This window comes from Neolamprologus multifasciatus, chromosome 7 (assembly GCF_963576455.1).
Source record: "Neolamprologus multifasciatus chromosome 7, fNeoMul1.2, whole genome shotgun sequence".
Classification (NCBI taxonomy): Eukaryota; Metazoa; Chordata; class Actinopteri; order Cichliformes; family Cichlidae; genus Neolamprologus; species Neolamprologus multifasciatus.
Window position 1 is genome coordinate 1459235 of NC_140445.1, and position 15241 is coordinate 1474475.

Consider the following 15241-nt stretch of genomic DNA (forward strand, 5'->3'; position numbering starts at 1 on the left):
GTCTGTTTCAGCGTGTTCTACCTGCACACGTGGTAGTCTCCGTCTGCGCCCACCGGGGACAGTTTCACCACCTTCATGGTGATGGCGGACACTCAGTGGACACCTTGGTGTTTGAACCTCGTGGGACAAACAGAAAATCGCCTCAGGATGAGACAAAATCTTCTGTTTTTAATTGATCTAAACTCCGAAAAAGATCTCAAGAACTCTTCATTCGTATATGTTTTTGTCATGGAAGCAAACTGTGTTTATTATTGTGAATGATGCCTTTGTACCGATGGAGCATCATCATCAGGGCGCAGGAGCAGTCAGCTGGTCTTCACAGACGCGACTGACGCGGTGTTGATTCAGTGCGCAGAAAAAGATCTGTAATTTATTTACTTTATGTAAACATGAACTGAAAACTCCCACAAAAAAGACATAATTTCACACATATGTGATTTTATGTAAAAAGAAAAATGTTAAATTCTAGTTTAATGCTGTAACTAAAAATCTAACATTTGATGCTCTGAGAGAAGATTATACAAAAAGAGGTCTGAGCTCTGTAATCGCGCAAAGATCAGTTATTATTGGATGGAAGAAAACAATGATACAGCAGTACGTCATAAGTGCAAATAATCAAATATTTTGTTTATTTTGAAAATAAATAAACTGAGTAATATCACTTCATGAGTTCTGTATCTTGAAAACTATATTTTGTGTGCAAAGACAATTAATTCTACAAAGAAATTGATAAACTTGCTGACAAGTAATAATAAGACATCAATGAAGATTTAACGATTTTGAACATTTTAAATTTCATCACTTAAAATCAGTAGCTACCATTAAATATCGTTTTAAAGAGAACTGTTTTAAAATAGTTTCTAAAAAACATCAGAATACTTTTGTAATTATGTACTTTGTATGTTTTATAAATACTATGAAAACTAAAACAAAATTAGATTCACAATTTTAAAAATATAGATATATATATTTAAAATATAGAAACTTTTTGTATTATTGGTTTTGTAAATCTCATAAATGTGGATGCTGCTGCTTCTGCCGGAGGCTTCTTCCTGTTAACAGGGAGTTCTTCCTCCCCACTGTTGCCAAAGTGCTTGCTCATATTGTTTGGCTTTTTCTTCCTTATATTGTTGTAGGGTCTTAACCTTATAACATATATTTTAGGCCAGTGGTCCCCAACCCCCGGGCCTCGGGCCGGTACCGGTCCGTGAGTCGTTTGGTACCGGGCCGCGAGAGTTGAGGCTCAGGTGTGAAATGTATAGTTTTCAGGGTTTTTATCGGTTTTCAGCGTTATTTTGTTATAGTTTTTATCGTTTACTTGGTTTTCCTGGGTCTTTTCACGTGTGTTATGAATAAATCTTCTTTTTTTCGGTACCGGTACTAGTTTTATTTTGTTGTATTTATCCGCGACACCTTAAAGGCCGGTCCATGAAAATATTGTCGGCCATAAACCGGTCCGTGGCGCAAAAAAGGTTGGAGACCGCTGTTTTAGGCAACAAAAATGTATTTAATTCCAACCCCCTCTTCGGATTTCCTGCCCACTCCACCATGTCAGTCCTGGAAAAGAACAAACCTGGAAATGCCCCTGATGAGGCCAACTTTTAGTTTTTAAAGCATTTCATGCAGAGCACGAAGTTTGAAAGGAGGGTGAGAAGATCACACGGGAACATCTGAACATTCATGTGTTGATTCTCAAAATGCCTTCATCATAAAATGTCCATTTGAACCCTGGAAGCACACTGGGAAGCTTCAGCACTGAGCAGTCGGGGTTGTATTATGGTGAGTCCTTCATGCTTGCCAAGAGCTACACACACCGTTAGGAAAGCGACAGAGGACACTCAGAGACTCCTGAATTCAATCTGTGGGATCATTCTGCTACATGGAAGATACAAGTACAGCTTAACCAGAGCGAAGCTTTAAAAACCTGATTTTGGGGCAAAGAGAGGAATTTTAACCATCTCTATCCTGATGACTCTGCTGCTTTAGGTAAAGAGCCAAAAGCATTATTGATGCCTGAGAAGTGCATCGGCAGTAGACTGCAGAAAAATGACATTTCAGGCTTTATTCTCCTCTTTCTGTTCCTCTGCTCTTTCCTGCACCTCTGGACCTTTGTGTTCCCCCCTCGTCGTCTAAACTTTCCATTCTTGAGAGGAAGAGAAAAACAGCAATCGGTGTTCAGTCCTGGTAACAACAGTGTGGTGGCTGTGAGCGTGATGAGTCGGTGTGAGGGGATTTGATGAGGTTGTTGTTGTCAGCCCTTCAGCTGCAGAGCTCAGAAAGTGCCGTCTGCAGCAAAACAGCGAGCCTGAGCGGCCTGAGGAAGACCTCACAAACCGTCCAAAGGGTGCTTCTTAACGAGCCGCGATGAAAACGTCGACCAGTCGGCCGAGATTATTCAGATCTGAGGGCCTCAAATAACACAGCTGTATAATTACCATTTTACATCCTCTCAGGATCTTTATCCAAGACCAACAGCGCCCCCAGCAGCTGATGCAACGTCATTGCAGTGGAAAACATAGTTTCAGGTCCACCTGAGGGGAGGCGTTCAAGTTTGAAACAAAGAGTTGTGCATTTATCTGGTTTTATTGAAGCTGAAGGATGAACTTCAGCTGGGCTGTACTTTCATTCGTCCCACAACCAGCGAGCCAGTGCAACCTTTATTTAACCAGCTTATTAAGAGCACCCTTTTTCTGGGATCAAATCTGTTGAGGAAACTGAAGTAGAAGATGGAAAGATTGCAACAGTTTGCTGGCGACACGTCGCCCCCTGGTGGTCAGAGTTGTAGTTACAGTTTGAGGGTAATTATGAGAAGTTTCTGGAGCGTTTTCAGTGATTTTTAGCTGCCAGTGGTGGTTTTTCAGCACAATTACAGCAGCAGCTGGATCAGTGGTGAGTATAAGGGTGAGATATTTAGTACAGGAGTCGGGCTCAGATGTCGCTATTGGTCGAATCGATCCTACGAGCCGACTTTAGAGCCTCGCTGTTGTCCAGCACTTCCTGTCTGTAACGGCGGCTCTCAGCTGTAGCTTTGCAGTCGTAAATGAAACGATTCATCTGCTCTGCTTTACTAGCAGCTTTGCATGATATGCAGTTCAAAATAATCCTTTAGCTCACACTGAGCCTCTGTGCGGTCTTTGAGAAGCTCCTGTGAAGGTGAAGATTTTCCCAAACCAGGAAATTTAGTCTTGCAACTCTGAAAGTAAACCTTCATCTCTGTGTTTGGACATCATGTGCGCCGCGTTCTTGTTCGTGGTTGGTTGGGATGATATCGACACCCGCTGCTTTGGCGTCCTCTCGGCAGCACTTGAGAGAATATTGACGACTGAGATGTTTATCAACATGAACTTGGAAAAAAAAAATGCCTGTTATTAAAAAATGCTCCTGTACATGGGAGATCTTTCAGTTCTGGCTGCTCCACCGTTCTCTGTGACATCACAAAGTAATGTAAACTCTTTTAAAAAAAGTAGGGGTTTTAGTAGTAGTACAGGTTAGTGAGATGGGCTCAGACAGACATGAATCCCTTTATTTGTTGTTGTTTGGAAAATGAATAATGGAGTGTGCCTTTCACCCCAGCAGAGCTCAGCTCAAACTTAGAGTTGCAATGGTATTAATAACATATCACATAAATGTAAAACTGGCTCATTTCCCCCTAAAATCCAAACCGTCCACTCTAAAGCTGCGGTTTCACTTAAACCTTCTTTCCCTCATAACTCCAGCGTCTCCCTCGATGAAGCAGATCTATCTGTCCCTCAATTCAATTTTATTTATATAGCGCCAAATCACAACAAAGGTCGCCTCAAGGCGCTTCATAGATACAGAGAAAAACCTAACAATCATATGACCCCCTATGAGCAGCACTTTGGCGACAGTGGGAAGGAAAAACTCCCTTTTAACAGGAAGAAACCTCCAGCAGAACCAGGCTCAGGGAGGGGCGGGGCCATCTGCTGCGATTGGTTGGGGTGAGAGAAGGACATCACAGCTTTGGAGCTTTGCTGTGGTCCTCCTAAGCTTGGCGTGCAGCTCATCTGTGACATCATTCAAAGAGTGCCCGGGCTCTCCCTCAGAGATGGGGCGAGCAGCTCGGTCGTTCGAGAGGGACTGATCCACAGTGAGCGTCTCAGGGGAACTAATATTCAGAACCGTTATTTCATCTGGATCCTTGTTTCTGTTTTAACCCTCGTCACTCAAACATAACACTGTGGGACACTGCGTGTCACGGCCGGGACGCCGGGTGTTTGTGGAGCAACAACACGAGAGACAAAAAGCAAACTAAAATATGACCTGAGCTGCTGAAGGGAAAGCAAGACATGAAGCCACACAAACTGACGACCTGACGCTGAGCGCAGGAAGACAATAACAAGGGAAGTGGAAACACAGCTGACACACAGCTGTTGTCACGAACGTCGCACTCGCTTACGTCACTGTCATGAGACATTCTCGCAAAAAAATCACGGTTTTAGTAACGCAGTAACGCAGCGTTCCTACGGGAAAGTAACGGTAATCTAATTACTGTTTTTGCGATAGTAATCCCTTACTTTACTCGTTACTTGAAAAAAGTAATCGGATTACGGTACACCATCTCTGGTACTGAGACAGCTTTAACTGGTTAGGACGTGTCCTGGTCCTCTACATCAGGACAAACATCTTCAGACCACACAGCAGCTCCCTGTTCTTCTCTTCCCCCGTCGACAATATCAGAAAATAATACTAAACTGCAATATTAATGCAGCGTTCACTACAGGGGTCATTTCATCCCATATCATCACATTTTCTGCTTTAGCTAAAAATGGTCCAGAGTTTGGGCAGCCACTGGCTGCTCCACCGTTCTCTGTGACATCACAAAGTTCCAGGAATAGAAAAGCCTGATAAAATGAGTGCAGCCTGACCTATCGGCTCACATGACTGTACATGCACTGAGCTCATTATCACAAACTTTGATCAAGTTAATATGAGGAACGGGAGATTTATGACAGGAAACAAAACGAGGAAAACAGGTCCGCTTTTAATCTCATTTTTTACCTGGTTATTTAGTAAATTCGATTTTTACATCTTACTCGTTAAAAATAACGACCCCACTCAGATAAATCTCGATAAGTTGCATTTAGAAAGGACAGGCGCCAAAAACAACCATTACAAGAGAAGCTGGAAACATCTGTGCAAAGGAGGTAAACCCACAGATTCTGATTCGCCACAGTCTGCACGATGACATGAAGTAGGACAGTCTCTGTTTGCCCCACCCACTTCCGCCTGCAGCATCTTGCGCCGCCTTTAGCAGACGACAGCGAGGAAACGCTGCCGCTCAAGGAGTCCCTCCAGCAGGAATGATGAGAAAGTGAACACACACATCTGCTGTCTGACTTCAGCCTCTGACTCTTTATGGCTCAGAGTTCCCCCGTGAGGAGCCTCCAAAACAAAACCCCAAATCCCCCCGACACGGTCCGGCGAGCCAACACGAGGCTCCGCCTTTAGGCGAGCGCTCAGCAGTCCTCTGAGTGTAATTTTCAGGCACTATGGACACACACACACACACACACACACACACACACACAGTCCAAGCAGTCAGTCGTCCGGCTCGGTGACACACTGCTCCACGATCTCTCTCAGGTTGGGGTTCTCCATGGCGGCCGCCACTCGCTCCTTATCGTTGATCTGTTTGTTGACTGAGACAAAAACAAACATTTTGTCAGTTTGCTCCATTTTTTAAAGTCGTTCATGTAACTTGTCAGTAGATAATCTCCTTGATATTATTTTTCTATCTTGCACCGTCTACATGCTAATACCTTTACACGTTGAGCACTTTAATCCCATAGCTCTTAAGTTTCTGTGTAAATTAAACCTAAAGACGGTCAAAATAATAGTAACCATAGGAACTTGTGCAGAGGTAGCATGTGACTAAACAGTAGGACATGGGTTAGGAGCAAAGTCAGACATGTAAGTAAATACCATGAACGTCTTGGCTTCTACAGCAGATTCGGGTAAAGACGATCTGTAGTTTCTAAAAGCTCCGATCCTTCTGAACCTGCTGTCTTTGCTGAATACGTCTAGCTGCGTGTTCCACACAATCCATGAAAATGCCTTTCAAAAAGAAATGAGGCAGACTTACTGTCTTCTTCAGTAGAGTGTGTTCCCTCCGAAATGTAAATTTCCAACTGAGAAGGCAAAGAAAAAGAAGCGTTGTTAACGGGCTGCTTGTTTCAGAGTCATTTATCCAGCTTTTATTCAGTTAGCAGAGGATTTGAAAGCCTGGCTCTGCATAAAAGCGAGAAACACAGAGGAAGGTGGTTTAGGATTAGAAACTCGGAGAGCAGAAATAAAGCAGGATTCCTGCGGCTCAGAGAACAACAGACGCCATTCATCATTTAAAACTCAACTTTGAAACGTGAACGCTGCTCAGGGTGTGATAAAACTGAAATCTGACGGTGCACAGCGTGAACCCTCGATGACTGAGACCGCTCTCAGATGACTGGTTTCAGTGATAGGACTTGGTCCCCAATGGGCAGAGAAACGCTATCATGTGGCAGGAAGACAACGCTGGAAACTAACTGAGCTTTGGCCAAGAGAACATCTGGGGCCGACGTCCTGCAGGTTTTAGATCTCACCCTGGGTCAACACACCTGAATCACATGACTTCATTACCAGGCCTCTGGAGAACTTCAGGACATGTTGAGGAGGTCATTTATCCATTTAAATCAGCTGTGGTGGATCAAGGACACATATAAAAACTCTTTTAGCCTCTGTTGGGCACTGCTAGCCTCTGTTAGCCTCTGTCAGGCACTGCTAGCCTCTGTCGGGCACTGCTAGCCTCTGTCGGGCACTGCTAGCCTCTGTCGGGCACCGCTAGCCTCTGTCGGGCACCGCTAGCCTCTGTCGGGCACCGCTAGCCTCTGTCGGGCACCGCTAGCCACTGTCGGGCACCGCTAGCCACTGTCGGGCACCGCTAGCCTCTGTTAGCCTCTGTCGGGCACTGCTAGCCTCTGTTAGCCTCTGTCGGGCACTGTCATCCACTGTTGGGCACCGCTAGTCACTGTCGGGCATCGCTAGCCACTGTCGGGCACTGCTAGCCTCTGTCGGGCACTGCTAGCCTCTGTCGGGCACCGTCAGCCACTGTCGGGCACCGTCATTCACTGTCGGGCACTGCTAGCCACTGTCGGGCACCGTCAGCCACTGTCGGGCACTGCTAGCCTCTGTCGGGCACTGCTAGCCTCTGTCGGGCACCGTCAGCCACTGTCGGGCACCGTCAGCCACTGTCGGGCACTGCTAGCCTCTGTCGGGCACCGTCATCCACTGTCGGGCACTGCTAGCCTCTGTCGGGCACCGTCAGCCACTGTCGGGCACTGCTAGCCACTGCTAGCCTTTGTCGGGCACCGTCAGCCACTGTCGGGCACTGCTAGCCACTGCTAGCCTTTGTCGGGCACCGCTAGCCACTGTCGGGCACCGCTAGCCTCTGTCGGGCACCGCTAGCCTCTGTCGGGCACCGCTAGCCTCTGTTAGCCTCTGTCGGGCACTGCTAGCCACTGTCGGGCACCGCTAGCCTCTGTCGGGCACCGCTAGCCTCTGTTAGCCTCTGTCGGGCACTGCTAGCCTCTGTCGGGCACCGCTAGCCTCTGTCGGGCACCGCTAGCCTCTGTTAGCCTCTGTCGGGCACTGCTAGCCTCTGCCGGGCACCGCTAGCCTCTGTCGGGCACTGTTAGTGAACCTTTTTTTGAAGTGGATGCAACTTTCTCGGACTCGAACACTAAGTGAATAAACTCTCACATGATGTGAGAATGAAATCAAACTGTTAATGAGAAGAACAGACATGAAAAGTGTTAGCTTATAACCAGCTGTTGTTGTTGTTTAACCAGTGCTCGTCAGGCTTGTCTAATCGGTAAAAAGTAATTAGGACAACATCAGGAATAAATGAGCATGTTTATGCACTTTTCACATGTTACCTATTAATTATACGTTTAACAGAATGTGAGTTTATTTTTAATGAAAATCAGGAAGAGAGGATTAAATACCAATAATACAAATATGAGTTTTTTGTACCAAATAACCTGAAATAATCACTCACTGTATCTTTAATGTTCCTGTGTGGTTTGGATTAATTGCTATGCAAACAGTCAGTGAGAGCTTCCTGCAGAAATCAGGCTCCATTAAACAAACTTTTCATTATCCTGATAACTTTTCCTGCCAGTGTGAAGCTGCTTTGTCCAGCACTGCTGATTAAAATCACTACTCTAATTAAGAGGCTACTCGACTCGTTTGTAAAGCAGCTTTAATGATGAAGCTTGCAGCTCTCCACCTGCCTGCACCCTCTCCTGTCTGTCTGATAGCAGTCCAAGAACTCCTCGATCTCTGATGCTGAAACCTCTCCAACGAGCTCGTGAATAAACCGCTAACGGGCTCCCAAGGCCAGCGGAGGGTTCATCGACAGCGGGATTCCTGCCTCCGTTTCTCCGAGTGCCGCTCATTGATGTGTTAATGAGAGAACAGCTGCGTCTGTCCAGGAAGCTTCTCTGTGGGAACGTTCGATTTGTTTTGTCACGCCTGAGTTTGGAAGTTCAAACGTCTATGCACACAAAAACAGCACCGGGTGAAACTACTATAATTATATTGCTAGTTGCTCTATACAGAAAATGGCTGAAAGCAAAGGTGTCATTTGGCAGAGGTCAGCTAACCACCTTGTTGTGGCATCACTGAGAAGCGGGTGCGCATTTTAACCTAGACCACGACGAGCTCCGCCTAAACCCTGACCAAAAGTAGAGAGTGGGCGGGGGAAAGGTGATGCTAATTGCTAAACAAAGGTTCAAATCCAACCTTCTTTGTGTATTTTCTCTGTACGTCTTTGATACCTAATAAAGTTTTTTTTTAAATGTTTGATTGCTAGCCAAAAATTGGAATTAAAACTAAAGCTGGCGATTTCCCAGCAGCTCTTTGGCCCAAAGTGCTAAGACTTGGAGACCAAAGCAAACAGGAGAGATTCATTGCACTGGCTTGACCACAACATCAAGATAAAAAGGATCTATGGAGGCTTGATGCCAGAGGAGGTCGGGGTGAAAATGTGTCATCTGTGGTTTGGGTGCAGCGACTTACGTCACGCTGAAACTCACCTTGTGTTTAAATGGCAAACATCGCTGGAGCTTGACTTGTAAGCACAGGCCTGCAGACACAGAAGAAGCCCGTCAGACACTGACGAAGAGCAACGTTAGCAGCAGATTAGACGAGTGTGTGTCAGAGGAAATTGTTGGGTCCAAACATGCGACCCTGCTGGAATTAGACCACGAGACTGCAAACACAACACCCGTACGTTTTTACTTGCAAGGGGAGACTGCGCTCAGAGAGCTAACACAAGCACCGCTGTAGCCAACACGCCAGTCTTTTAGTCAACTCAGTTACACAACCCCCCACCATAAAACTCCTGTGGCGTGCCATAAAAACGAAGGCACTGTGTGTGTGTGCGCATGTGTCTGTGTGTGTCTCTGTATACATGACTTCCTGCCACACAATATATGCTTACAACTGTTTAACCACATTTCCTGGTTATCCAAAGGTCATCTCCCCACACCTGTATACAGCTTAACTTTAATGGTTCACCATATACAAGCATAGGGGAGCCCCTAAATGGCCGGGGCTGAACATCCTTCACAAGATGAGGAAACCAGGATCTCACATGGAATGTGCCTGTAGTTAACCCTTTAAAGCCGGTCAGAGCAGCACGCTCCGTTTTGCGTAACTATTTTTAAATCCCGGTAGCTCTGCAACCACGTGAGCTAGTGCAATAATTTTTTCGCATATGAAACCGGAGGAGTTGTACTTACATCTTATGCCATCAGCTTGTCCTCGGTCACAGTTTCCTTCCACATATAACTTTGCAAAAACTGCATAAAAAGCGCTTGCAGCAACAAAAACATAATATTCCAGAAACACGCTTTGCCGATCCGATCAGCTGTTTGTAACACTTCCTACGTCCATCAGCGCGAACTTTCACATGTCCTCCATGACCTGCCCGAAACCGGAAGTGACGTCATTTTGCGGAAATGTAGTTTTTTTACCATCAAGGCCTCATGAGCCTATACTGGTGTTTTTAAAAGTTATCTTTGACTTTATGACTTTCTGTGTGGTTTCTGGGATGCTTAGGACTCATATTGCACTGCTGGAAATAGTTTATTTTGATGCATATGCTGCTTTTTTGCAAATTTGCATTATAATATTTATTTTCGTTTTTCCTGCAGTGTATAAAAATTGGTGTATTTCAAAAATAAAACTATGAAGACACTCAAAATAAATTTCCTGTGGTGGGAAACTATTTTGTGCAACTTTTTTGTATTTACAGTTTTGAGGGATAAGCCTCTTAAATTTCTCTAACTAGAAATATATGTTAAAAAAACAAAAACGATTTTCAATTTTTTTGTAGTTTATTGCACTTTTTTGCAATTTATGTAATTACTATGCACTTAATGCAGACATATTATTAAAATTTAGGTTGTAATGGTTGTATTGATGTATAGCAACTTGAAATGCTCCCAAAAATGGCTCCACAGCATGTAAACATATAATATAAGCTCTGGCGGACTTGGTTCTATGGTAGGTCTTAAACGGTTAAACATTACGGCCCCCCCACCATCCAACAGGCCGGGGAGGAGAACAAAACAATATCTAAACATGCTGTTTAAGAAAAGGTTTACAAACTGAAGCACAACAATGACAACATTTAACAAAATCACTCCAACAACAATAAACACTTTGAATCAGAGCAGCCTCCCGTTCAAAAAGAACCACCTTCTGCTGTTAGCTGCTAAATTAATCAGTGATGTCTTCAGCTGCCACAGCATACATCGGGTTTTATATAGTCTGTCTTGAAGTATATTCACTCTGTCGCTCCGACAGTTTGATAGAAATAGGAAAAGGAGCTGGAGCGGGCCGATAAAACATCCAAAAATGGAGCCACAGCTGTGGGCTAGACCCCCCACAGCTGTGTTGAAAGGCTCCTCATCATGGAGCAGCACTGTCTGGTTAAAATTTTATTTGCATTTACACACACATGCACGCACGCACAGCTTCCAGAGATCGCTTTGAGCTAAAAGCGAGGCGTTGGTTATTTCCTGCTGCTCATCACATTGAGAGCGTCCTCGGGCGGACTCTGTCACTGCAGCGCCGCCGCTGTGAGGACGTCCAGAATAATAAGTATTCTTACAGCGATGATGGAGAGACGGGACTGTGATTAAAAGGGAAACAAACTTCTAATTAAAATAAATCAGGTGGTTACGACCCCGTTGCACAAGAATTCAATGATGTGCAGCTCTCATAAATATTCATGTTTTATTCCCAACAGAAGAGAGAAAACACATCAAATGTTTAAACTGAGACTTTTACTGTTCTCCATGGAAACGAGGAACATTTTGTAAGGAGGAGAAGCAGCGGGGCAGCTCTGAGCACGAGGCTGTTTTCTACATGTTCATTTGTTTTCTTTGCTCTGATTAAATCTACTTTAACAAGTTTGCAGATATGGGCAGTTTTACTGTGATTACACAAACTGTATGCAGGACTAAGTAGTATTATATAATATTATACTGCAGTATATTTCTGACTAACCTGACGACACTTACATACTTTGAAAAAAGGCAGGGGCCTTTCTCAATATGCGTACTTGTGCGTACTTGCGTTCTCGTGTACTCATGATACGTCATCAGTCGGAGACCAAGTACTGTTTCAATTCGAAGTACGCATCAAGCCGAGTTCTCGCTCCGCCCGTTTTATCGAGCATGCATCGGTGGTGACTTGTGTGGACTTGGTACAGCTAAATATCCCAGAATGCATTTTGTCCAAAACTCAAACGCAGCAATGGCGGACGAGCGGGGCTAAAAACTTTTAAATATTACTCTTTCTGGGTCACAAAATAAACCTTTAAGTTCTTTTCAAGCGAGAATGTAGCTGTGTAAACTTCAAATATCTGCTCGATTTATCAAGATATCATATATTTACAAACGCGCTCCGACGTTTTCGGAGACGTCTGTGACCCGCCAGCTCCACAGCAGACAGCGAGGTCGAGGATTATTACAGCCGGCGAGAACAGCGGACTCCCGGCACATCGTTTTCAACCCCCCCCGCGGTCTTTTCGCTACTCAGGTTAAACAAACCCCAGCAGCTGTCTATTGTATTGAGTGTCCACTAAAATAAAAATAAAAGCGTTCTAACATCTCACCTGCTTGTTTTTATTAAGGTATGTACACGTATGTACATGTACACTATTTTTATTAATAGAGATTTCACTACTGAGGTTAAACATGATATATAAGTCACTTAGATCACTTCTAAATGTTAATGTTTGGTTTATTTCAGTGTTTTATTAGTTCCTGAGTAAACCGGTTTGGCTGTGATTAAAGTTAAGCTTCATAACATATTACTCACAGTTAAATTAAGGACGGCAGTAAAAACTCTGGACCTGTGACATCATCAAGTACGCTGGTGTTCCAATTGTACAAATCGCGAGTCCGTGCTCGTGTTCTCGGCGAGTACGTACTCGCGTACTTGAGAATTGAGAAAGGGCCCAGATCTTAAATGTCAGCGTGAGGTCAGAGGTCAAAGGTGACATCACATTTTAAATCTGTAGACAGTACTTTCTATACGCTGACGACACACAGCACACCTGTAAGAATCATGGAAACTAACCCGACCCTGCTCTACCTGAAGCCCTGACACAGTTTATCAGCTACACGTCCACAGAGCGGGTCACCTCGGCCGAGGTCATCGGGTCACTGGCAGCAGGTCAGTAACATGTCTGGGAATAAAAAGAGTCTGAGACAAAACTACATCGAGCAGCTGCTGTCTTTGGCTCACAGACATTTATGCGCTGATGTAAAAGACGAGCGGACGCCGCAGTGAGAAACACGTTCCTGCCATCAGACTCAAAATGAGCTCATTGTTTTATCAGAATGGTTCATTTTCTCAGTTTAAACACTGGACACGTGTCTCTGTGCTCCAGCAGTAAAACAGGGTTTATGCTGTGTGCAGTGTTACTTACACTGCACACAGCATCCCAACTAATAGCTTCTGGGGTGGATCACAGACTCTTGTGTGACTGGTGACTGTTTGAACTTTTTAGTTCCTGATTGTTTTTAACTCGATTTCAGTCTTTAGGCTCATGTTGATCTTTCACTCTGGTTTCTTTTTGTTGAAGCTAAGATTCGTTTTTCAAATGCGCTTCCTCCTGTAAGCGTCTCCTGCTGATCTCCAAGGATTTTCCATAAACCTTAGAAATAGATTATCTGGAATATTCTGAGTTGTCCTCCTAACAGGAGCTGAACCTGGTTCAATCATCGACTCACCGATCAGCGTAGCCAGGGAGCAGTGGGGGACGGTGGGGGAGAACCTGATGATGATGAGGTACTCGTCTTCTCCGAGCTCCTGCACCTCCACGCACTTCTCCGTCACCACCTCCAGCTCCTCCAGGGTGTTGGGCTTCTCTGGGTCACGGATCGATTTGATCACATCTGATGGAGAAAAAGAAAACGGGAGTCACATGACAGCGAGATTAAAGTGAGAAAACAGGCAAAGCTTCGTGTTTGAGGATCAGCTGAAACAAACTGAGAACGATACGAAGAGTCCAAGAAGTTCTGAGTTTTTCCTGCTGCAGAGCAGACCTGTAGGAAGGTCACTGTGAAGGCTGTCAGGCTCAGATATATACATACACCCCCACGAATGTCAGGTTAAATGCCTCTTAGCAAGATGCACCTCAACCACATGTTTTTGTATCCATCAACCAGCTTCTGGCACATCTGGCTGATATTTGACTGCTCTCCTTAGCTGAATTTAAACTGGTCCACAAATTTTCAGGGGTTTGAAGCGCTCAATGCTAAGCCCAGTGTTAGCCTGCTTTATCCAAAACCACTTCTGATGTGTGTTTGGGATCGTTGTCCTGTTGGAACTCCTGACTGTGTCCCCGTTTCACCCGGCTAGCTGCACAGAGCTGAGGGGGACAGTCTGGGTCTCTCCCAGACCTCAGGGGTGACAGATCTGAGTAACTTGTACTTGTGTGATCTTGGATCCTTGTTCAGAAACTGCTCAGAGAGACTTTCCCAACTTGTGTAAATCTGCACTTCTGCTTTTCCGATCTTCACTGAGATGGCTGGACTTTCCCGTTGTTCCCAGTATTGGTCAATCCAGTGAATGCTGTCAAACAAATCCTTTTTATGCTGCAGAGAGAATCTGTCAGGTGTAATTAACCATGATCACTAATGAGAAGCTAACAGGCCTCGGCCAAGTTTAAAGACATTATAGAACCTCCAACATCATTTATCACAAGCTTTCAGCATGTGTACGTAAACATCAAAATCAATTCAGTTTTATAAAACAGTCCATCCTGGAAGAAGAACCGTTCAAAGAAATCATTAAAAGCCCAAAATGACTGTGAGGTTCAAGCCTGTGATGAGTGGATGGAAACTTCATGTAGTTTTACTGAGGAGGAGTTAAAAATAGGTCAAATGTTGAGGGTAAGTTTTAATTCTCTACCCTTTTCCACATGTCGCACCAAACTCCAGTTCAATAATCTCACATTTAACTTAATCTTCAACAGTTTACGTTTTTACTACTAATCTATAACACCTGCTAAAGCTCATTACACGGTCGACACTTCGGCGCGTGATTTAATCATCTGCGAGCAAAACTGACAGAAAACTCTTACTCAGATAGTTTTTCTTACAGTGTGGCGGAAGTCATCACTGACTGTATGTATTTAACATTATTTACAGTCGTTGGTATTTATTGTCAGTATCTTGGCCGTGGGTTTACAGACTTACAGTACGTAGACAGGTTAGCTGACAGTGCAGTAGAGCCTTGTTTATGAGACCAGAGCCTCCATTAGCCTCCATTACCGGCTGAACGTACCGTACACTTCTAACGCTTTCTCCTCCATCTTTTTGGCCCTCGGGGCATTCCAGTTGTCCGTCAGTCCGGAGAACTGTAAAACCTTCGTGACAGTTAACGACACGAGGCTCAACACTGCTTCCATGTTTTAGAAAACGCCATAATAAACGGGACCTTTCGCGTTGACTTTGGCAGGAAAGCTAAGAGGCAGCCGTTAGCTTACAGCAGCGCGCCTTTAGCAGATCTCTATCTGCGACAATGGAACCAATCAGCTACAGTTAGCATGAGCGCTAACTGCTAAACTGTATACACATCGGCGGTGTTAGTCTCAGCCAATTAGCGTGTCGCATTCTAGAGCTGGGTCCAGGGAAAAGCAATCGATCCACGATGACGTTAT

At 44.7% G+C, this 15241-nt stretch overlaps 1 protein-coding gene across 2 annotated transcripts; it reads right to left on the bottom strand.

The window, feature by feature from the left end:
* Window positions 1-4821: 4821 nt before the first annotated feature.
* ciao2a (cytosolic iron-sulfur assembly component 2A) lies at window positions 4822-15129 on the bottom strand. 2 transcript variants are annotated; one of them, XM_085165427.1, is made up of 5 exons: window positions 14866-15114; window positions 13308-13472; window positions 9093-9142; window positions 6104-6149; window positions 4822-5660 (listed from the first exon to the last, which is right to left on the bottom strand). In XM_085165427.1, exons 1-5 carry the CDS (start codon window positions 14987-14989, stop codon window positions 5560-5562), a joined length of 486 nt encoding a protein of 161 aa, XP_085021553.1. In that variant the 5' UTR covers window positions 14990-15114; the 3' UTR covers window positions 4822-5559. The 2 variants fall into 2 exon arrangements, with proteins under 2 accessions (XP_085021553.1, XP_085021554.1); XM_085165428.1 differs by lacking the exons at window positions 4822-5660; window positions 6104-6149 and adding an exon at window positions 8241-8551 and having other exon boundaries at window positions 14866-15129.
* Between the last annotated feature and the right edge of the window lie 112 nt (window positions 15130-15241).